The sequence below is a fragment of the Sapajus apella genome, unplaced genomic scaffold (assembly GCF_009761245.1).
Source record: "Sapajus apella isolate SASKATOON/1434 unplaced genomic scaffold, GSC_monkey_1.0 scaffold6, whole genome shotgun sequence".
Taxonomy (NCBI): domain Eukaryota; kingdom Metazoa; phylum Chordata; class Mammalia; order Primates; family Cebidae; genus Sapajus; species Sapajus apella.
In genome coordinates, this window is record NW_022436946.1 from 68,792,203 (window position 1) to 68,817,513 (window position 25,311).

Sequence of the window (25,311 nt, forward strand, 5' to 3'; positions counted from 1 at the left end):
ATTCTCCTGCCTCAGCCTCCTGAGTAGCTGGGATTACAGGTACGCACCACCATGCCCAGCTAATTTTTTGCATTTTTAGTAGAGACGGGGTTTCACCGTGCTGACCAGGATGGTCTCGATCTCTTGACCTCGTGATCCACCCGCCTCGGCCTCCCAAAGTGCTGGGATTACAGGCTTGAGCCACCGCGCCCGGCCTCTTTGTCTCTTCTTACAGTTTTGATCTTGAAATCTATTTTGTCTGATATAAATATTGCTACTCCTGCTCTTTTTTTGGGTTTCTGTTGCATGGAGTATCTTTTTCATTCCTTTACTTTCAGTCTTTGTATATCTTTATGGGTGAAGTATGTTTCCTGCAGGCAAGAAATCATGGGTTATTTTTTTTTAATGCATTCAGCCAGTCTATGTCTTTTGATTAGAGAGCTTAGTTTATTTACATCCAGTGTTATTATTCATAAAGAAGGGACTTACTTCTCCCATTTTATTATTTGTTTTCTGGTTGTTTTGTGGCCTTCTCTTCTTCTTTCTTTCTGGTCTTCCTTTTGGTATAGGTGATTTTCTCGGTGGTATAATTTAATTTCTTACTTTTTTATTGTTTGTGTATTCAGTGTATGTTGTTTAATTTGAGGTTACTGTGGAGATTGCAAACAATACCATATAATCTATTATTTTAAATTGACGACAACTTAACATTGATTCTGTAAATAAACACACAAAAGGAAAAGTAATGAAACTCTACATTTTTAACTTTATTTTTCTGCTTTTTAACTTTTTGTTGATTCTATTTTTATCTTATTATAACGTCTATGCCTTAAAAAGTTGTTGTTATTATATTTAATTGGTTCATTGTATAGTGTTTGTTTGTTTGAGATGGAGTCTTCCTCTGTCACCCAGGCTGGAGTGCAGTGGCACAATCTTGGCTCACTGCATCCTCCAGTTCCCAGGTTCAAGCAATTCTATATCAGCCTCCTAAGTAGCTGGGATTACAGGCATCTGCCACCATACCAGGCTAATTTTTGTATTTTTAGTAGAGACGGGGTTTCACCATGTTGACTAGGCTGGTCTCAAACTCCTGATCTCAGGTGATCCACATGCCTCGGCTTCTCAAAGTACTGGGATTACAGGCATGAACCACCACACCCGGCCCATCATGTTAGTCTTTGTACTTAAGATAATAGTACTTTATATGCCAGCATTGCAATGTTGTAATATTCTGTTTTTCTGTGTGCTTACCACTATCAGTAAGTTTTATAGCTTCTGATGATTTCTTCTTGCTTGTTAACGTTGTTTTCTTTTACACTGAAGAACTCCCTTTAGCATTTCTTGTAGGACAGGTCTGATATTGATGTCCTACAAGACATAAGCTTGAACCTCAGCTTTTGTTTGTCTTGGAAGATCCTTATTTCTCCCAGTATATACTAGATATACTGTTCTAGGGTGATTTTTTTTTTCCTTCAGAACTTTAAATACATCGTGCTACTCTCTTCTGGCTCTTTTTAGATTTCCACTAAAAAGTCTGCTGCCAGAGGTACGGGAGCTCCATTGTATGTTATGTGTTCATTTTCTCTTGCTGCTTTTTGGATTCTTTCATTATCCTTGACCTTTGGGAATTGGATTAGTAGTGCCGTGAAGTAGTCTTCTTTTGGGTTAACTCTGCCTGGTGTTCTATAACTTTCTTGTACTTAACTGTTGATGTCTTTTTCCAGGTTTGGGAAGTTCTTTGCTATTATTCCTTTGAATAAAGTTTCTATCCTTATCTCTTTTTCAACCTCCCCTTTAAGGCCAATAACTCTTAGATTTGCTCCAGTGAGTCTATGTTCTAGATCCTGCAGGCATGCTTCATTGTTTTTTATTCTTTTCTCTTGTCTCCTCTGACCATGTATTTTCAAATAGCCTGTCTTCAAGCTCACTTATTCTTTCTTCTGCTTGCTCAATTCTGCTATTGTTACTTTGATGTATTCGTCAGTATGTCAGTTGCATTTTCCAGTTCCAGAATTTCTACTTGATTCTTTTTAGTTATTTCAATATATTTTAAATTTTATCTGAAAGTATCCTGAATTCCTCTTCTGTATTATCTTGAATTTCTTTCAGTTTCCCCAAAACACCTATGATGAATTCCCTGTCTAAAAGGCCACATATCTATGTTTCTGCAGGATTGGTCACTGGTGCTTGTTTAGTTCATTTGATGAGATCCTGTTTTCCTGGATGGTGTTGATACTTACAGTTGTTCAGTGTCTGGGCACTGAAGAGTTAGCTATTTATCATAGTCTTCTCAGGCTTGTTCGTGCTTGTCCTTCAGGAGGCTTTCCAGGTATTTGAAGGCAATTGGGCCTTAAGCCCAATACTGCTGTGGTTTTTGCAGACTCATAGAGATACCACCTTGGCAGTCTTGAATAAGATACAGAGGAATTTTCTGGATTACCAGAAAGAAATTCTTTTTTCTTTTACTTTCTCTCAAATGGAGTCTTTCTCTCTCTCTCTCTCTCTCTCTCTCTCTCTCTCTCTCTCTGTGTGTGTGTGTGTGTGCATGTGTGTGTGTGTATGTGTGTGTGCACGCTGAGCTACCTGGAACTAGGGGTGTGGTGATGTAATAAGCATCCCTGTGGCCGCACCACTGAGACTGCACTGGGTCAGACCTGCAGCCAGCACAGTACCAGGTTTTGCCCAAGGCCTGCTGTGACCACTCCCTGGCTACCTTTGTTCACTCACTGACCTAGGGCTCTACAATTAACACATAGCCAAGCCAGTCATGTTTGTGTCCTCTTCAGGGTGGTGAGGTCTTCTAGGTCCAAGGCAGATCCATAGATCCTGTCTGGTGGCCAGGGATTGGCATTAAAATCCTTAGAACCCCTTTCCATATGCAGAGGAGCCTCTCCTTGTTGGCATCACCCCACTGGTCCATGGGGGTGGGAAGCGGTCTGGCAGACCACTGCCGAAGCTCACTTAAAGCCCAAGTGAATGCTGTAGTGAAAGCTGCCAGGCCTGAGACTCAGCCTTCAGGGATGTGGGTTCCCCTCTGGTCCTTGGCAGGTCCACAAATACTATCCAAGTGCCTAGGCCTGAACTCAGGGATCCCGAGAGTCTGCTTGTTGCTCTATCCTGCTGTGGCTGAGCTGGTACCTAAGGTGCAAGACAAAGTTCTCTTTATTTTTCCCTCTGCTTTTCTCAAATGGAGGAGTTTTACACTGTAGCCACCATAGCTGGGGTTGTGCTAGGTCACACTTGTAGTTAGCATGTCTCAGATGCCTTATCTTACTGTGGCAGAGCTGGTATTCAAGATGCAAGGCAAAGTTCTCTTTACTCTTTGCTCTCCTCCCCTTAAGCACAAGGAAGGAGACACGTTTGCTGCTGTGAGCTGTTCTGCCTCAGATTCAGGGAGGATTGGCGCAAGCATTTCCTTAGCTGCTCCAACTGGTGTCTCCCTAGTCCTCTGGCCCTAAGCCCAGCCCAGCATTAGGAGTTCCCTAGAAATTGCGGTCCTTGTGTCCTAGACTCTCAAGTTTACCTAGAGCCCCAGAACCCTTTGGCCTGCTATGGTGAGGCTTGCCAAGAAACTTGAGTTCTGACTGATGGAATGGGTGATTCCCCTCTCACTAGGTCTGCTTCAAATGCAACTTCCTTATGCCGGCACTGGCTGAACCTAGCATGGCTTTGCTTTCTGCTATGACAGGTCAGCACTGAGTTCAAGGTAAAGTACCCCCGTCACTGCACTTTCCCTCTCCAAAGTACATAGACTGTGCTACATGGCCACTGCCAGGGCTAGGGGAGAAATGGTGTCGGCAACTCAAGACTGTCTCTTCAAACCTTTTCATTGCCTCTGTCAATAATATGAAGTTAAAACCAGGTACTGTGGTTGCTCACCTGATTTTTGGTTCTCATGACGGTGTTTTTCTGTGTGCAGATAGTTGTGAAAATTTGGCATGCCTGCAGGGGGTACAAATGTTGCAAGCTTCTATTCCACTCTTTTACTCTGCTTCCCAGTCCACCTATTAATACCATCACAATGACAACTAAATTTCAACATGAGATGTAAAGGGAACATTCAAACCATATCAGATAGCAATAGAGAGAAAATATCTTGCTAACATTGTCTTGGATCAAACTCTCTGAAGCCAACTGCACTTCTGGCCATACCAGTTATGTAATACGATGATTCCTTTTCCTGACTTCAAACTTTTCTGTCACTTGGAATCAAAAGTTAGCTAAATAATAAATTGATTTTATATATGTGAGCATGAGAATGTTCAAGTATCATGCAAAGAGTATTAAGGTCTTTGGGAAAGCTGTGTTCTTATTCATTAACTTTTACTAAGATTTAACACTGGGCTGAGAACCAGGGCTATTCATTTATTGCCAAGGCCCATTCTGAAAGGAACAGTTGGTGAGCTGACATTTCCATGAGTTTGAAATAGCACAGTTCAAACAAGATAGTGAATATGTGTGTGCACATGCACGTGTACATATGTGTACCTCAATTTTGAAACAGTCCTCGAAAGTCTATTACAGTGGAAAGGTAAGAGGATGTCTAAGGTTGAAATGAGGGTCAGAAGCATATTTAACAATTTGCCTTGAGCCCAGTATGACTGTAATATAAAGTCTTAAAAGGATTTCTTTTTAATTATGCTGAAATTGCTTGTTGTCAAGGGACAAGTTCTTCCTCAAAGATAAATCTTAAAGCCTTAAGCTACTCTCACTCTTAAAACAGGTTTATAATTTATTCCTTTTATTCTTAGGCCTCCTTACCTCCGCTTTACCAGCTACCAACACATTGCTTCCTTTTGGATGCCTTTTCCTAGGATCCTTTGGAATTCTTCAAGTTTTTCTTTAACCTGCCATTTCCAATGCAAATACATGAACTCTTTTCTTCCTGCAGGAGTTTTTTGTACTAGGTTTTCTTATAGACCCTAAAAATGTAGGTGAAAAAACACAGAAAACATTGGGTTGGTTCCTGCAAAGCCATGGGAACTCTCAACAAGCATAAACAGCATCAATTTCTCAACTTCACTGACATGTGGGCAGGGTTGGCTGAATGTGTCCTAGCTTCTTCCTTGTCTTCTTTTCTGGAGGGTCCCCTTTATCCTCATTTCACAACTCTTCCATGTCTAAGGTGGCGATGTGATACCATTTTCCCTTCTTCCTCAATGAGCACCAGGTCTCTCCAGATGATTGTGTGCTCTGCTTTGAATCCCTAGATCTGCATGGTGCCTCAGAGCTTGCTCTCAAAAGGGACCCACCCTGGGGGTGTCTGATGTCTACGTGTTCTTTGCTATCCAAAGGAAAAGAAGCCCAGTTATTCCCTGACATAACGTAAGAAAAACATCGGCTTTCTTTCCAGGTAGCAAAAATACTGCTATGCTCCCTTGGAGATGGGGATTTTTAACCTCCATTTTCCTCTGCTTCTAAATTTCCAAAACAATAGTATTGACATTAGATTGTTACTGTGAGGATTAAATTAGTTAATTTAGATAGCATGCCTATCCTGTGTGCTCTCTCTAGGCTAGCTCCTCTGTTATTTTAGCGCCTTCTCTCCTTCCAGGGAAGCATGAATTAAAAAGCATCATTCAAGTTTTCTTTTCTGGCTATGGGTTTCTAAAACAAAGATTTTTTTTCTTATTTTTCCTTCTCTCCTTCGTATTCTTTCCTCTTGACTTGACTCTGTATCCTTTTCTCTTGACCCTAACTTAGGTTCTGCTGGCAATAGAGTTCTCCACACCCAGGAGGCTCTCCTCCTCACCTATTAATAAAGCTTGCATTGTACACCATAAGAATGTTTTTATTAGCATAAGTAGTATCCTCAAAGGTATTTAACTATCAAAGCTATCAAAAATATTGATGAATCATTTATTTGTGTGACTAATATGCACAGAAATGTTTGCTGAGAAAAGACTAATTCACGAGGGAATTTAAATGACACCACCACTCCTTTTACTCAGGTAAAGACATTTTGGTTTCTGGTGCTAGTTGTTGTATTTAAAAATGATAGTATCTCTTCCGTGTGTATATATATTAGTCTTTGTGAAGAAAATATTACTAGTTTATCCTGATGATGACTTTAATCACAGTCTTCTGCACAGAAATTACAGACTTATGGGTACCTTGGAAAATGAATCTTAAAGAACCACTATCTGTAAAGATAGATCAATTACTTGCACTGTATGGACTTTATGTAGATCCCTATATAAAGAAACTATAGAAACAACACCAAAGGACCTTGAATGAGATAACTGGGGAATTGGAATACTGGTTATTTGTGATATTAAAAAATAATTTGGAATTGTAGGGGGAAGATCCAAGATGGCCGACTAGGAACAGCTCAGGATTGCAGCTCCCAGTGAAAGCGCAGAGGGTGAGTGGACGCTGCATTTCCAGATGGATTTTTATTGCCCACAGAGCAGGAGATTCCCAGGCGGAGGAGCCCCACGGGTCATTTGAGCAGCTATTTTCGCCGGCGCAGCTGTTTTGGCTGGCGCGGCTGCTTTGCCGGCACCCCCGCACAGCAGTTCTCCATACAAAATATACTGGTCCAGGTGCCCTTTTAGCTGGCAATTGGAGCCCCAGGAAGGCAGAGTTGCCCATTCATCTGATTAAAAAGGGGACTGAAACAGGGAGCCAGGCCAGGAGATTCCCAGGCAAAAAAAGCACCACAAATCTCAGCACTGCTGTTTCAGCCAGCGCAGTGAGTCACCACATGGGAAATCACACAGATACCAGCGCCTTTTCAACAGGCAACTGGAACACCTGGGAGAGAGTCACCTGTTCAACTGAAAAAAAAAGGGCTCTGAGGCAGGGAGCCAGGTGATCAGGCTTGGCTGGTCCCACCCCCACAAAAAAAAAACCAGCAATTGGAAACGCTCTGGGTTGAGAGTTTCACAGCAAGCACAGCTGAACCCAGGACGGTCCAGCTCTGTGGGGAAGGGGCGTCCGCCATTACCGAGGCACTCCACCACTATAGAGGTAGTCCACCATTGCTGAGGCAGGCTGCCGTTGCCGAGGCAACCTGCCATTACAGAGAGAGCCCGCCATTACAGAGGTGGGCCCCCATTGCCGAGGCAGTTCTAACTACACCCATATAAACAGGACTTCAGGGAAGTTCACACGACAGCTGGGCAGAGCCCACAGCAGCTCAGCAAAGTCTCTGCAGGCAGATTGTGACTAGGCTGCCTCCTTACTGGGCAGGGCAGCCCTGAAAAAGAGGCAGCAGCACAACAGAAACTCATAAATGAAGCCCTAATTCCCTGGGACAGAGCATTTGGGAAAAAAATGGGTTTATGAGTTTTGCTGCAGCAGACCTAAATGTACCTGCCCAACAGCTCTGAATGAACAACGGAGCTCACAGCTCAGCACTTGAACTCCTATAAAGAACAGACTGTCTCCTCAAGCAGCTCCCTGACCCATATATATCCAAAGAGTCACCTCATAAAGGAGATTTCAGACTGACTCTTGGCGGGTATCCTTCTGGAACAAAGATAGCAAAAGAAGAAACTGGTAGCAACCCTTACTGTTCTGCAGCTGCTGCAGGTGATCCCCAGGCAAGCAGGGCCTGGAGTGGACCTCAGCAGTCCTACAGCAGAGGGGCCAGACTGTTAGAAGGAAAACTAAGAAACAGAAATAACTTCATCATCAACAAACTGGACATCCACTCAGAGACCCAATCTGAAAGTCAGTAACTACAAAGATGACAAGTGGATAAATCCACAAAGATGGGAAGAAACCAGTGCAAAAAGATGAAAACATAGGAAACCAGAACACCTCTCCTCCTACAAGGGATCACAACTCCTCAACAGTGAGGGAACAAGGCTGGATGGAGAACGAGTGTGATGAAATGACAGAATCAGGCTTCAGAAGGTGAGTAATAAGAAACTTCTGTGAGCTAAAAGAACATGTTCTAACCCAATGCAAACAAACTAAGAACCTTGAAAAAAAATGTGATGAAATGCTAACGAGAATGGACAACTTAGAGAGGAGTATAAGTGAATTGATGGAGCTGAAAAACACAACACAAGAACTTCGCGAAGCATGCACAAGTTTCAACAGCCGAATTGACCAAGCAGAAGAAAGGATATCAGAGGTCGAAGATCAACTCAATGAATAAAATGAGAAGGCAAGATTAGAGAAAAAAGTGTAAAAAGGAATGAACAAAATCTCCAAGAAATGTAGGACTATGTGAAAAGACCTAATCTACATTTGATAGGTGTACCTGAATGTGATGAAGAGAATGAATCCAAGCTGGAAAATACTCTTCAGGATATTATCCAGGAAAACTTCCCCAACCTAGCAAGGCAAGCAAATATTCAAGTCCAGGAAATACAGAGAACACCACAAAGATATTCCTCAAGAAGAGTAACCCCAACGCACATAATCGTCAGATTCACCAGGGTTGAAATGAAGGAGAAAATGCTAAGAGTAGCCAGAGAGAAAGGTTGGGTTACCCACAAAGAGAAGCCCATCAGACTCACAGCAGATCTCTCAGCAGAAACCCTGCAAGCCAGAAGAGAGTTGGGGCCAACATTCAACATCCTTAAAGAAAAGAACTTTCAACCCAGAATTTCAAATCCAGCCAAACTAAGCTTCATAAGTGAAGGAAAAATAAAATCCTTTGTGAACAAGTGGGTACTCAGAGATTTCATCACCACCAGACCTGCTTTACAAGAGCTCCCAAAAGAGGCTCCACACATAGAAAGAAACAACCAGTACCAGCCACTCCAAAAACATACCACATGGTAAAGAGCATCAACACAATGAAGAATCTGCATCAATTGACAGGCAAAACAGCCAGCTAGCATCAAAATGGCAGTATCAAATTCACACGTAATAATATTAACACTAAATGTAAGTGAACTAAATGCCCCAATCAAAAGATACAGACTGGCAAATTGAATAAAAAGCCAAAACCCATCGGTGTGCTGTATCCAGAAAACCCTTCACACATGCAAGGATACACAAAGGCTCAAAATAAAGGGATGGAGGAAGATTTACCAAGCAAATGGAGAGCAAAATAAAGGCAGGAGTTGCAATTATCGTCTCTGATAAAATAGACTTTAAAGCAACAAAGATCAAAAGAGACAAAGAAGGACAATATATAATGGTAAAAGGATCAATGCAACAAGAAGAGCTAACAATCCTAAATATATATGCACCCAATACAGGAGCACCCAGATACATAAGGCAAGTTCTTAAGGACTTACAAAGAGACTTAGACACCCACACAATTATAGTGGGAGACTTTAACACCCCATTGTCAATATTAGACAGATCAACCAGACAGAAAATTAACAAATATATCCAGGACTTGAACTCAGACCTGGACCAAGCAAACCTAACAGACATTTACAGAACTCTCCACCCCAAATCCACAGAATATACATTCTTCTCAGCACCACAGCACACCTACTCTAAAATTGACCGCATAATTGGGAGTAAATCACTCCTCAGCAAATGCAAAAGAACGGAAATCATAACAAACAGTCTCTCAGAAAACAGTGCAATCAAGTTAAAACTCAGAATTCATAAACTAACTCAGAACCGCACAGCTTCATGGAAACTGAACAACTGGTTCTTGAATGTTGACTGGATAACCAATGAAATGAAGGCAGAAATAAAGATGTTCTTCGAAACCAACAAGAACAAAGACACAACATATCAGAATCTCTGGGACACATTTAAAGCAGTCTCTAGAGGAAAATATATAGGAATAAATGCCCACATGAGAAACAAGGAGAGATATAAAATTGACACCCTATTGTCAAAATTGAAAGAGCTAGAGAAGCAAGATCAACAAAACTCAAAACCTAGCAGAAGACAAGAAATAACTAAGATCAGAGCAGAACTGAAGGAGATAGAGACACAAAAAACCCTTCAAAAAATCAATAAATCCAGGAGCTGGTTCTTCAAAAAGATCAACAAAATAGACCACTAGCCAGATTAATAAAAAAGAAAAGAGAAAATAACCAAATTGATGCAATAAAAAACGATAAAGAGGATATCCACAGAAATTCAAACCATCATCAAAGATTATTACAAACAACTCTATGCACATAAACTAGTAAACCTGGAAGAAATGGAAAAATTCATGGACACTTGCCTCCTCCCAAGCCTAAACCAGGAAGAAGCCGAAACCCTGAATAGACCAATAACAAGGTTTGAAGTTGAGGTAGGAATTAAGAGCCTACCACCCAAAAAAAGCCCAGGTCCAGATGGGTTCATAGCCGAATTCTACCAGATATACAAAGAGGAGCTGGTACCATTCCTTCTGAAACTATTCCAAATAATCCAAAAAGAGGGAATTCTTCCCTAATCATTTTATGAGACCAACATCATCCTGATTCCAAAACCCGGCAGAGACTCAACAAGAAAAGAAAACTACAGGCCAATATCCATGATGAACATAGATGCAAAAATCTTCAATAAAATACTGACAAGCCGATTGCAACAGCACATCAAAAAGCTTGTCCACCATGATCAAGTAGGCTTCTGCCCGGGGATGCAAGGCTGGTTCAACATACACAAGTCTATGAATGTAATTCACCACATAAACAGAACCAAAGACAGAAACAACATGACTATCTCAATTGATGCAGAGAAGGCCTTTGACAAAATTCGATGGCCCTTTATGCTAAAAACCCTCAATAAACTAGGTATTGACAGAATGTATCTTAAAATAATAAAAGCTATTTATGACAAACAAACAGCCAATATCATACTGAATGGGCAAAAGCTGGAAGAATTCCCTTTGAAATCTGACAGTAGACAAGGATGCCCTCTCTCACCACTCCTATTCAATATAGTACTGGAAGTTCTAGCCAGAGCAATCAGGCAAGAAAAAGAAATAAAGGGCATTCAAATAGGAAAGGAGGAAGTCAAATTGTCTCTATTTGCAGACGAAATGATTGTATATCTAGAAGACCCCATCGTCTCAGCCCAAAATCTCCTGAAACTGGTAAGCAACTTCAGCAAAGTCTCAGGATACAAAATCAATGTGCAAAAATCACATGCATTCCTAGACACCAATGACAGACTTAAAGACAGCCAAATCAAGAATGAACTTCCATTCACAATTGCTACAAAGAGAATAAAATATCTAGGAATACAACTAACAAGGAACGTAAAGGACCTCTTCAAGGAGAACTACAAGCCAACTACTGCTCAACGAAATAAGAGAGGACACAAACAGATGGAGAAACATTCCATGTTTATGGTTAGGAAGAATCAATATCGTGAAAATGGCCATACTGCCCAAAGTAATTTACAGATTCAACGCTATCCCCATCAAGCTACCAATGACCTTCTTCACAGAACTGGAAAAAAACACCTTAACCTTCATATGGAACCAAAAGACAGCCCGCATAGCCAAGTCAATTCTAAGCAAAAAGAACAAAGCGGGAGGCATCACACTACCAGACTTCAAACTATACTACAAGGCTACAGTAATCAAAGCAGCATGGTACTGGTACCAAAACAGAGATATAGACCAATGGAACAGAACTGAGGCCTCGGAGGCAACACAACATATCTACAACCATCCGATCTTTGACAAACCTGAAAAAAACAAGCAATGGGGAAAGGAGTCCCTGTTTAATAAATGATGTTGGGAAAACTGACTAGCCATGTGCACAAAGCAGAAACTGGACCTCTTCCTGACACCTTACACTAAAATTAACTCCAGATGGATTAAAGACTTAAACATAAGACCTAACACCATAAAAACCCTAGAAGAAAATCTGGGCAAAACCATTCAGGACATAGGCATAGGCAAAGATTTCATGACCAAAACACCAAAAGCATTGGCAACAAAAGCCAAAATGGACAAATAGTACCTAATCAAACTCCATGGCAAAAGAAACAGTCATTAGAGTGAATCGGCAACCAACAGAATGGGAAAAAATTTTTGCAGTTTACCCATCTGACAAAGGGCTGGTATCCAGAATTTACAAATAACTAAAACGGATTTACAAGAAAAAAACAAACAAGCCCATTCAAAAGTGGGCAAAGGATATGAACAGACACTTTACAAAAGAAGACATACATGAGGCCAACAAACATGAAAAAATGCTCATCATCACTGGTCATTAGAGAAATGCAAATCAAAACTACATTGAGATACTATCTCACGCCAGTTAGAATAGCGATCATTAAAAAATCTGGAGACAAGAGATGCTGGAGAGGATGTGGAGAAATAGGAACAGTTTTACACTGTTGGTGGGAGTGTAAATTAGTTCAACCATTGTGGAAGGCAGTGTGGTGATTCCTCAAGGACCTAGAAATAGAAATTCCATTTGACCCAGCAATCCCATTACTGTGTATATATCCAAAGGATTATATATCGTTCTACTATAAGGACACAAGCACACGAATGTTCATTGCAGCACAGTTTACAATAGCAAAGACCTGGAACTAACCCAAATGCCCATTGATGATAGACTAGACAGGGAAAATGTGGCACATATACACAATGGAATATTATGCAGCCGTCAAAAATGATGAGTTCGTGTCCTTTGTAGGGACATAGATGAACCTGGAAACCATCATTCTCAGCAAACTGACAAAAGAGCAGAAAATTAAACACCACATGTTCTCACTTATAGGCAGGTGTTGAACAATGAGAACATGTGGACACAGGGGGGGAGCACTACACACTGGGGTCTGTTGAGGGGAAATAGCGGAGGGACAGCGGGAGGTGGGGAGCTGGGGAGAGATAGCATGGGGAGAAATGCCAGATATGGGTGAAGGGGAGGAAGGCAGCAAATCACACTGCCACGTGTGTACCTATGCAACAATCTTGCATGTTCTTCTCATGTACCCCAAAACCTAAAATGCAAATAAAATAAAAATAAAATAAATAATAATAATTTGAGTTTTTTGGTGTGCAAAAATATTATTGTGATTGCAATTTTAGACTGATTCTTAAACTTTCAGACACACAAAAATATGTGAGTAAAATGACATAGTATCTGGTGATTGCTTTGCAATATCCAGTGTGTGTGTGGGAAAGTGGGTGGAAGTACACACAAAACAAAATTGACAATGAGTTGATAATGGTCCAGTTTGGGTGATGGGTACACTGGAGTTCATTACACTTCTCTATCTTTGCCTATGTTTAAAATTTTCCATAATTAAAAGCTTAAAAGTAATCATTCTATGTTCAAACCAAAAGAACCAAGTTAGATCTCTGGTTTCCTTATATTACAGAGCTTATTTTAAGTTTAAATTCCAACAATGTGTGTATGTGGGGGTGGGGGTGGGAGGTCTTCCTTCTACACAGTCTATATCACCCTCATCTCAGACATCAGGGCTTTGGACCCTAGTCATGCTGCTCTTCTTAAAGCATAGCTAAAAGAAGTGTTATTTGTGGAAGATAAGTCTCATTTTACTTGATCTCCCGGAATCATTTTATATCATTGACACCCACTTTCTTCTTTCTTTCCGGTCCTTTTGTAAAACATTCATGTCTCCTTCATTCTCTCTGACTCTGTTTTCTACAGTTCCTGCCAGCCATCAAATAAGTTGTACCTCTTTGTTTGTCCTTGGTCCTCTTCTTTTTCTCTATGCACCTTTAATTGTGGATCTTCCCAATTCCAGAGGTTGAACTATCATTTCATTCAATCAACTCATGTTTTATTCTGCTCTGGTTATATGAGTTGGAATCTACTTTGATTTGTTAGGCTTACAGGCAATTAATTTGTTCATTGATTAATTCATTTCTCAAATTTTTAAGAGCTTCTACTATGCACCGGACAAACGGTTGAACACAGAATATATGCAGCTGAATAAGAAACAATTCTTCTCTCAAAAATTTCACAATAATGTGCTAATGTTTCCTGTTTCACAAGCTCTGAACTCTTTCCTAAGATCTAGATAAATGGAATTGCCAATTGGATGGTTTGTTTGCTCTTCAAACTAGCATGTCCAAAGAGTCTAGCTTTACCCCTCAGCCACTCCTACTCACATTTTTTTTTCACCATTTCTATTAGTGTCCTCAGCATCCCAGCACCAAATTATCTTCCTTCTTTTCTCTGTCTTCCCAGCTTGATTCCTCCTCTTTCTCTACACATACTTTACACTTTAATCAATAGCTATGTCCTGAACACACCCAAACTCTTCTCAGTCTTCCAATACCAAGACTTTACTTTTAAGACCTGCTTCCTTGCAATGAGTTTGGTGTAAATTAGGATGCAGATTGTGACAGTATTAAGTTTTATTGCCAATTTCTGTTCCTACCATAAATGCATTTTGTAATGAATCTTCTCTCTATGGCTGTCCATGAATGATGTATTATTATTTTGTTTTAAATGTGAAGAAAGCAAGTGACTTTCCTATGATTATACTACTGGTAAGGGTCAGGGTCAGAAAAATAGTTTGCCAGTTTCCCAAGTATGAATTTTTTTCAGTGCTTGACAAATGTGAGGCAAGTTCTTAGCTTCTCTCAGCAGCATTTCCCAAGGGTGTTCTTTGGGATGCTAATTGATGGTATTCAACAAACAAAGAATCATACAGAAAAATGAATTTGGGAAATGATAAGAAATTAAAACTGGCTTCTTTTCTGCGAGTATTCCCTGAATTCTTAATATGCTAATAAGTGAATATATAATGCATAACATTTTATATAGCACTTTCTGAAGATGACCTAATATCCACAGAACCATTATTTCACGGCCTCTCTCAAGACTTGTTTCATTCAGAATAAATCAGAGAAAATGTCTTTAAAAAAAAGGGAACTTAGTGTAACAGCACTAGTTCATATTCTCTTAATTTCACTTGTCATGAGAAATCTTAACCCTAACATTTCCTGGTTGACTATTCAACAACAAGGTTGTTATGAATTCAGTTACACATTACTTTTAACCTTTGCCAAAAGCTTTTCTTAGGAGGTTCAAGGAGGTTCCTCACCTTCTAGCAGAGAACTAGTAAGTTTCTGCATACATGCTCAGGAAAGTCATAATATTAATTAATAAGAACTTCCACTTTTTTAACACTTGCTAAATTCAAGAAACTGGGGCACTTATCTCAATCTTCAAAATGAAGTAGGTACTAATGTGACTCTATATCACAAATGGGAAAATAAAGGCTCGGTAGTACATGCAAGTAAGTCAATGACCACCAAAACAGTGATAAGATTCATTACCAAGTCTCTCTAATCAGTGCCCATGCTTTTAACCTCATACTCTTATATTCTGACTCATTATCAATATATTTAAAAATAGATGACTCTGATTAAATGTTAGAAAAAGAATGTACCAGAAGACAACCATGTCTGTATCTACCTAATGATATTTATAGCTCCTAGCACAGTGCTTAGCATGTAGGAGGTGTTTAAGAAATCTCTATTGAACAAAAATTGAGTTCAATTACAGTATGGAGCCTTATAAGGGAGATATATAGAAACAACAGAATACACTTTGAAAAAAAAAATAAAACCATCAATTAAACAACATAGTATCTTCATTGTGAACATGTGAAGAAAAATCACATCATTCTTTGGAATGACAGGAATTATTTTGAGAGCTACTTGTTTCACAGGGTCATAATTTCCCTGTTGGCTTATTGAGCTAGAGAACGAGATGCTGCAGCTAAGCTGTCATCATCGCCTCTCTTTGTTATTGCTCTTTTATTACACGTTTCAGTTGCAGCAACAGGGATGAATCAGGCATACTTACACAATCTTGAGTTTCCTGAAGGAGAATTGCCTGTTAGTCATATGTCAACTACCCACTTGTCCAACTAGTAAAGATTTAACCTTAGATATTGGAGCAGGTGACATTGTCAGAAATGTAGACAGAGGATAAATAAAGAAATAAAAAGAACATGTAAAATCATCTAGGTAAATTATTCAACTACAACAGAGACAAATTACAAATGTTATGATCCTGTCTGCAAAAGGAAGTGCATAGGTGTATTTAGATGAGCTTCTCACACTGAGATAAGTAAGATAAGTTAAAGATAATGAAAATTATGTGCCAGGAGTGATGCCTAAAGAAGGCAATCCTAATTACCCAAAAGAGTATGAATGGTGTAAATTGACAAGGAGGGATAATATTGGATGGCCTAAGAGTTAAATAACTAGGAAAAACAACATATGGTAACAGGGAAAGAAGGAAATACCTATTCAAAAAACTTGAAACTATCCTTGTTTCAAGTTTTTTGAAACAAGGATAGTTTTTTTTTTAAATCTTAATATTAAGCCTATTCCAGTGACTCTCTGATTCAGCAAGATGGGGCTCAAAGCAGAAGATGCAACACAGCCTCTTTACCTCCTTTCAAAGTGTTTTGTATTTTTCATGAGTCAGCTGATGATACTCAGAATATGGCGCTGACACCATTCCCATTAAAGTAAACACCAGTATGCATAATGACCACTTTCACTGTGGGAACATATGTAACCTTTTTTATTTTTATTTATTGACCTTCATTTACCCAGACTCTTTATTCACAGGATTCACAAGGTGTGATACACACTAAGGTGAATGAAACCAAGCAACTCTTATTCCTCCCTTTCCATAGTTCCTAGCATAGTCTGAAACACGGCAAGCACTTTAAAAATGCTTGTTTAGAGAATGAATAGAGGATCCAAATGACTGAAAGAACATAGAGTTAAAACAATCATTATTACATTTTGGTTCCAAAATCTTTCTTTTCATCAGATTAACTGTTCTTTGAATGGTCTAAGGTTCTTATCCCACATAACATTTTATAATCCAATATAAAGTGGAATTACCAGATTTAAAGAGTTTACATCTCCACTGGGGCTATGTTTTAAGCTGCCAAATGCCAGTGAAATGGCATAGGAAACAACATCAGATTGCTGACATATTAACATTGCTTTCTAGAAATATACGAGCTCGTTCAATGAGTGCCTTAGCTGTCCCTTTCCTAACATAATCTTATATGAATAACAATACAAATATTTGTTAGAAAATTACCTTAAGAATTTACCCTAAGTGGTTGATCGGAGGAGTAATTAAACATTAGATAACATCAAATCCCCTGGGTTTCAAATTTGCCATGGTTGCTAAAAATTCAGATTCCAGGGCCCCATCCCAGTACTACTAGATCAGAATACCCAGGAGCTATGGCCTGAAAATGTGTGGATTTTAAAAGCTAAGTAGGATTTTGGAATCACTGCCTTCTCCTTTTGTTATCTAAAGAACTTTATTTCTAAAGGAATGAGCTATTGACACCCAGTCCTCTGGGCTCAGAGCTCCAGTGGAGAAAGGACAAAGCGCATTCACCCTTTGGTTGACCCTTCCATATTTTCCCCTGATGTTTGCTTTTTCATTTCTAGCAAACATTTTCTATTTGATTCTGCTTCAAGGTATACTAATAGGTTTCTTCCTGTATTCGAGTATCAGTGCCGTATGTTGGAAAGAATTGAATAAGGCAGATGTGCACTTGCATATTGGCTGTTTGTATGACCTTAGCCAAGTTACTTCACTTCTTTAAGCTGACATTTCCACCTCTGTAAAAATGTGGGCAATAATAACCTTATAGGGTTACAGTGAATATTAAATGAGATAACAAGAGACAGAGCCTGGAACATATTAAATGCTCTTATGTAATTATTACTTCCTTCCTTATGAGTTACTTTTAGAAATGTGAGTACCTATTGTCCCAATTTCCTGAGCAAATACCTACCACCCTACTTAGCGAGATTACAGATCAGGGCTAACATGGTTACTAAGCAGTAAGGATCCAATGTATCTGCGTAGCAAGGCTGAGAGACAATCTATTTAAAAGGGGCAACTTCCAAGGGATTTGTCTTGAAACTGTAAAGCAAGGCATTTCCTTTTGCTTAGATTCCGTATCTTTGTTTGTGTGGTTTGAAGGTGACTAAAAGCTACTCTTTCCCCTAATCACCCCTTAATACTGCCATTGGTGGTAGGGGACCCTATCACCAGAATTCTGTCATTGAAATCTCTCCCTTGCTTTGACTCCACTAAAGCCAATGAGTGTGGAGATGGTTGTGATAGATACAGTCCCATGCATTTATTAAATGAGGAATCATGGAACACCTACGTTGCAGAAACTGTCCTTGAATGAATTCAGATGCACTCTGGGAGTCATCTCTGGATTCTAGAACCCATGTTCTGGCTCCACACCACTTCTCTAGACACTATCCTGTGTCATTAAACACTAAAAGCAGTGTTTTGTAAAACAATCTCACACATATCAATCCTTCATCGCCTGGCCCGGACTCCAGCCATCCATTTCCTGTTAAAAGAGGAAGTACAATTCCAAGACCCAATTCCATAGTTGTTGCTGAGCATAAAAGCACTTCAGCCATCATCTCTGCCATGAAGTGATTATTCTCTGAGGGTCAGAATAGATTTCCTCTTTGTTTTTAATTCTAAGCCTGTAGTGTATTTCAATGTCAATTCATTTAAACTTATTTATTGGCTATCAGGCACAGGGACATCACAGAGACAGATAAGCATCTCCACCTTCCCAAACTTGCCATCTACAGGAATACTCCGTGATAAATTATTTGGGGTGAATGGCGTCTCTTTAGCATGAAAATGACAGCATCTATCAGTGTTTAGTGGTGAGTACAGCCCAGGGTTAGACATCATCTGTCAGCTTAGGCTGTTGTACAGACGTATTTTATTCCATTGTATTTTTAAGTGAAAAAAGGGAAATTTCGTTTCCGCTACCAGGAACAAGGCCACTTTCTTGTGCGGGCCTTCATCGCAGCCCTCCAGGAGAAAGCCCCTGAGGGTGTGCTCTCAGACTTGCCCTTTCCGGGTTTGGAGCCGGCAGCAGCCTCCCAGCAGGGCTTTCGCTCGGCGGGTGTGATGGCTTTAGCGGCCGCTAGAGGGAGGTGAGCGCCTAAGACAGTAGCGCTGGTACACGCGCCACCCAGGCCACCTGGGCTCCAAGGCCCATGACCTCCTGCCCTGGCTCAGCAGTCACTCAGCTCAATTTAGAATGCCCTGCAAAACAGACAGCGTGATAACAGAGTTCAATCAAAGATAGAGCTGCCAGGTAAAGTACGGGAGCCCAGTTAAATCTGAATTTCAGATAACAAATACAAATACTTTAAAAAAAAATCATTATCTGAAATTTATATTCAAATTCAAAGTGAGTGCACTGGACTTTTATTTGCTAAATCTGGCAATTCTAACCAAAGAGCAAAGGGCCCTTGGAAAGACTGAAAGCCCTTTTAAGTTACAGAGGAGGGGAAAAGACAGAATTTACTACCTACCTGTTAACTGAATCTTGGACAAAGTATTGCATCCTGTAGACTGGAAGAGGCTGCTTTCGTCACAGTTGGCAGACGAGCAGCCATGCAGCCTGTGGTCTTGTCTAGGAGAGGCATGAGGAAAGGTCCTCCCCATCTTAGAAAACTTCCTCCTTTTTCTTCTCCAAGGCCGAATGCGTTGCTGAAGTCCTTTCTGTGTTCATTCAGGAATTTCTCCTAAAGATGCAATATCAGAAGAATAACATAAGCAAAATACAAGGACACACACACACACACACACACACACGAAACAAAACACACAAAAAAGAAAAACACAAGGAACAGAAAAAAATAGTTCGTTGGCTTTTCTAGGGAGATTACTTGGCAGCTTGTTGGAAATAAGTACCAGCCTAGGAAAACAGGCTAAAAGCCCAGGTGGAGAGGCAACAAGCAAGAAGGGAACAAAGCATCAAGATGACAATGAGGACCACAGAAGGAGGCTGCCATTACTATTGCTACATCCCTGGTTAATGATACTGTCCAGGGCTGGAGACTTTTGGAGGGTGGCTCAAACCAAGTTAACAGAATGACATCTGAGCATCCGGAAAGCCCCATCGTGACTGCTATTCATTGGTGATAATGGTTTTCGCAGACTGAATAAACTCCATCAATAAACGGAGCTCTACAGTCCTTTGGTCCTGAAGTGAAGAGTAATTACAAAGGGCATGTGCTTACTAGCAACCAGCTCCTCTCTCTGCACTGCTTGCTTGCTTTCCCTATTCAGAGTCGCTAAAGGTACGGGGAATACTGAGAAGGTTCTTAGAACAAATATCTCCACATAGCTCATAAAAGGAGGCATTCCTCCTTTGCTTCCTTTTTTCCAAGGTCACTATCAAGCGAAATGTTCCTATTTGCATGGAGAGGCTGCCTTAGCCTCTGAGAGGACATGTAAATTACTGACCTTGAAGACACTGCAATAACCTGCGGCACTGCAGGCCTTTAAAAAAAAAAAAAAAAAAAAAACCCAAAAAATATCAAATTAAATCAGCAGGGGGCACAATTTCTTCATAATGTGTTAGGCTTTTTTTTTTTTTTGATTAGAAGGAAAAATATCTAAGCTGTTTCTTTGTGCTGTTTTGAATTGGCGTTATCCAATAATCCAAACATCAAAATGTCATGCACAAATTCATTTTCCACACAAACAGGCAACAGAAGCCATCCAAAGGGAGCTGGCAAACTTACTGACAGTGCCTTGCTGATTATATCATATCTGCATCAGTGAGTCTTTATTTTTTCAAATAAGCAACCATAGGGTGGGTGTGTTCAAAACTGTAAATACGAGTAATGCTATGGAACCTGTTGCCACATATTTATTTAGAGTTTCTCTCTAGAAACTCCCAACCTGACAGTGACTCTCATTTTCTGGGTGTCAAGGAAAGATGTCATCCATTGATTTCAACAAGAATTGCAGCAGATACTTTCAGGGGCTGTGTTTTATAGCTGTCTTGCACATCTTGCAACACTTTGTGCATTCATAACGCCTCATGATCCAATTTATTATATTCTCTTTTTGGTTTGCTAAAAAGAAATAGAAATCAATGACCTTGTGTCTTAGGATTTCCATAAGCATGATGTGGAATGATGTGGCAATGCCCATGTGTTGGCTCCTGTATTTGTACCTGGCCCTGGCTCAGTGCTGTTTGATATTACTCTTGGCATTCATTTTACCACCTTTCGGGAAGGGGTAAGGGGGACGTTAGGAATATCAGAAGGATTCAGGAAATCTTATCACTAAAGGGCTAAAGAGTTATTCAAAATTGTTGTTAAATGCAGTATTAATAAGAGACTACAGTCATGTAGAACTTACTGTGTTTCAGGCTTTAATAAGTTTTTTAATTTAATAAGGCTTTAATAAGTTTTAAATTATTATTTAATAAATATAATAATTCCTTTGTATTTATTAACTCATCAAATTCCTTCAAGACAGGGAGGGGTTCAGAAATTTTCCAAAATTCACTGATGTAATAAGTGAGGCAGAAATATAAACATGCAGTTTGGCTCTAAACACCATATGCAAAGTGTAGGATTTAAATTTTTTTATTTTTAATAAGTAATAATTCACAGGTTTATTATTGTTATTTTTAATTCACAGACTTTTAAAATAAAAATGGTATACATTGAGTTTTGCTTCTATTCTATCCACCTGGTTGGCCCCCATCCCCACAGTATACTTTTCCACAGTATACCTTTATGCAGTTGCAAACCAAAACAAGTATATGTATTTTTTCCTCTTCTTTATGACACTATGGGCATCATAATGTGCTCACTATTCTGAACTTTTCTTCTGAGCCATCTATCCTGATACCCTCCCACAATATAACAGAGATGGTGTCCTCATTCTTTTACCTCACCTAGTATTCCATTTTGAGGACATATTGCACTTTATTTAACCAGTCCTCTCTTTATGGAAATTTTGTTTCTGATGCTATTACAAACAATACCACAACACATGACTTGTGCATGCCATTTTGTAACCGTGCCCAGATCTCTGTAGCATAAATTCTCTATCATAGGTTAATTGAGTTAAAGGGTGAAAGCATTTGTAATATTGTGTGGAAATTGCCACATGGTCCCCTCTAGGAGCTGTACCACTTGCATTCCTCCAGAAATGTTGAGAGTGCCTGTTTTCCCACAGTCTCATTAATAGAGTATATTATTGAATTTTTGGAATTTTGCCAACACGATAAATGAGAATGGCTTCTCAGTATTGTTTTCATTTGCATTTTTGAAAGTATGGGTAAGGTTGAGTGTCTTCTTACTAAGGGTCATTTTTATGTGAACTGTCTGTTCACGTCCTTGCTCATTTATCTTTTGGCTGATTGATCTTTTTCATCTCAATTTCTAAGAGTTTACATATGAAGGAAATAAATCATATTTATGTGATAGGAGCTGCAGATATTTTTCTTGTTTTGAATTTGCTTTCTACTTATGTCTTTTTTTTTTTTTTTTGGCCCATAAATGCACTTTTTATTTTGATGTGCCTCAATTAAGATCTAGAACTTAATTATGTTAATTATTCATGGTTTAAATATATTTTTGACAGCCATCAAGAAAGATATAAATAGATTTTATTCAACAAAAATATGTTAAGAACTTACTACTGTGCATTCTACTTTGTGCTAACAGAACTGTTTCCCTGGAAAATTTCCTAATGTAGTGGTGAGACAAATGTCTAAGTAAATAATTTCAGTATGCCAGTGGTAAGCATTAAAATAAAGACATAAAAAAAGAAAGTTATTTTTAAGCAGCATCTTGAGGGATATTTAGGAGTAGACAGGTGGGACAGAAGGAAAAGATAGGCTAAGTTCTCATAGCCTAGCTCCTGAGGGATTAGTTTTTATCTTAGCATTTGAATAACTTTCTACCCTCCAGACGAAACAGGTTGGCGTTTTCTTGTATCAATTTGCCAAATACAGACAATAATCCCAATTATTTCTTACTTAAATAAGAGGGGCCATAGTTGTACTCTTACCTGAAAGAAATTTATTTTATTTGGAATACTGCAAAGATAAGTAAGCTTATGGTGGCATCAGACTTTCAACGTTCACCTAATGTCATTCACTTCTGAACTTTGATGTAGTCTGGTAAGAAAAGAAAGTAGTTCAGGGGCTGGTGCATATATAGTCCTTGATCGTGACAATTCTCAATTTCTTTTGGATTAGACTTACAGTTACTGAAGAACTGGAAATTGTTTTTGCAATGTACCAGTTATTTATTGGTCAGTTCAAATATGAGATATAGTTGATGTGCAAGCAAGAAGAGATAATAGAGTCAGTGACTAACGGGCCTTTCCTACTGAGCTTGCGTAAGAGGCTAGGACTGGGAACACTGGTTCAAATGGCACATACAACTTGTTGCCTATCCAACTTACACGTTCCTTGTGTCTCACCAATGAAACTCAAGTTTGGTTCAGAAAGGTAAGGAGAGCAGCCCAAGCATATACTCTGACGAGTCTAGTCTAGTGTAAACTAATCATGCTGATCTAGCTCGTCTTTTTCAAAAACTGGTTTTCTTTGAAGCTCAGGGTATTATGATCCTGTTATGGCCAATAGTGCACAAGGTGAAGTCTGCTGGAGCATTTCTGAGAGAGCTTTTGCTTTCATAATAAAGCAGACAGATAATGATTCCTGCTTCCACTGCTTCATCTCACCTTAAATGCAGACGTGATGTGATGTCCAGAACCAGAACAGCCATCTTAGGACCAAGATGACTGAGGAATTTTTGCAGTAGATCAGCCCTGACATCATGTTGCTGATTTAACAGTTGCCTGTGTCCTGACTTCTTGGTATGTGGATAAAGGAAACATTCCTTCTTTTTTAAGCCGATCGAGTTTTCTACCAACCAGTCAGGCAGGTCACTTAGCAGTAGCATGGGAATCGCCACTAGCTTTGCTGGCCATATTTCTAAAGATTCAACTGGTAAGGAGACAACAAACCAAAATGGATTTAGCCAATCTATAACTCATACAGACAGCATAAAAGATCAGCATTGTGCCAGCTACCTGCAGCCATTGTTCCACAGGATGACACCAAGCCAAGGGGGCAGATGACGGGGAACACCAACAGTGGGTCACTCCTCACCTTGTGGCTGAGAAGTCAACAACTCTAGGCTCCAGCCAAGCACTTCAATAGTCTGCAACAGTTCCCGAAGAAGGGGGACAGATGGAAAGCCCCATGCCTCACCAGAACCAGGAAAACAGACGGAAAATGGCCTTGTGGCAACCTCCCACAAGATAGTGAGGTGAATGGGGAACAGCCTTGACAGCACCTCACAGAACTGCCACTCATGCCAAATTCCTGAGAGGGTGACAAGGTGTTCATTCACCAAGGCAAGTCAGGCTGCAGCTGAGCCTCACTTGCCTGTGTGGAGATCTGCAAGGGTGCCAGGGAGCCATTCCCCTACAAATTGCAGATAAAAGAATTTCTAATTGAGAAAACTCTTATCCCAAAGAGGTATGAGGGAAAGGATCTAAGCTTATGAAAGGACACAGGTTTTTCAGAGAAATAATACCTTCTCTTTATTTTTTTCATCTTTTGCTGAAATAGGTCTCAGTAAGACTTATTATTAGGACACTTCACTGTATACAAAGGCAGTGTTGAAAGCCTTTCCAGATATTTTAAAGGGCATATGCCAAGGTCGCGCATGACTGTGTCCGGGTGTGTAAGTGTGTGTCTGCTCGTAGACCCCAGCACGACCGTATCAACATGCTTCCTGCAGCTGCCCTTCAGAAGTGATATTTATATTACTCATTCAAATTCATCCCCAGCCACCCACACTGACCTGTTTCACTCTTATTTTCTAAATATATAATGCAGGTTTTGAAATATAAAATTATATAATGCAGGTTTTGAAATATAAAATTCCAATGTTAACAAGCCTTAAAAGAAATCATTTTACAGCCTTTGTCTTTTCATGCCTGAAAGAAAAGCTTAAATAACTACAAGTGTAAAGCACAGGTAACACTGCTTCTTCATTTGTCTCTTCAAACCACAAGATGTGGGAGATGTTACTGTTATTTGTGACATTCATGTCATATCACCTTAATATCCTGAAGTTGAATTTATGATGTTTCTATATGATTTATCCTAGCTATCCACAGGGATAAAAATAAGATGAGTTTATTATTGTGGAATAGAATAGATGATCTTTGAGCTGAAAGGAGCCTAAAGATCCCACACTCTAATTCTCTAATTTAATTTTACCAGCGAAGGTAAAGTGACTTACCCAATAGTCTCTTCCTATGAACCCAAAACAAGAGCACACGTAGAAGTCACTGGGCTGCCCCTGGGTTGCCTCTCCACTCCAACCCCATGCCTGGTCCTACACCCTAAAGTGCTGGGGAGCATGCATGTGAGTATGCTAGCCTGCACAATCAGGCTCTATTACTAAGCTCTTTATGATTTTTTTTAAGCCCTTTTTAACCATTGTCCTTAAAAGGCAAAGCCTGAAAAATATCTTTAAGTTCTGATTTGCAACCCTGTAAAAATAATCTCACTGAGTAAGCTATTCGTTGTGATCTTTAGAATTTGCTTGAAAGACTTGATTAACTTTCTGAAATTCCCAAAGAAGGGACAGATTCAGGAACA

The 25,311-nt window shown here is 39.6% G+C and overlaps 1 protein-coding gene across 3 annotated transcripts in view; it reads right to left on the reverse strand.

Annotated features, from left to right (window-relative positions):
• Positions 1-25,311, reverse strand: part of LOC116549681 — a 173,709-nt gene that overhangs the window by 40,908 nt on the left and 107,490 nt on the right. Inside the window, exons 1-2 of one of the 3 annotated variants that reach the window (XR_004268000.1) lie at positions 22,698-24,552; positions 19,190-19,402 (exon numbers count right to left, since the gene is read on the reverse strand). Coding sequence is in view for 1 of the 3 variants with exons in the window: in XM_032275443.1 (XP_032131334.1) it covers positions 19,193-19,402 (210 nt within the window). In the remaining 2 variants the exon portion in view is untranslated. Of the gene's footprint in view, positions 1-2,844; positions 4,902-19,189; positions 19,403-22,697; positions 24,553-25,311 lie in introns of those variants that run through there. The other 2 variants (XM_032275443.1, XR_004268001.1) reach the window with 2 other exon arrangements.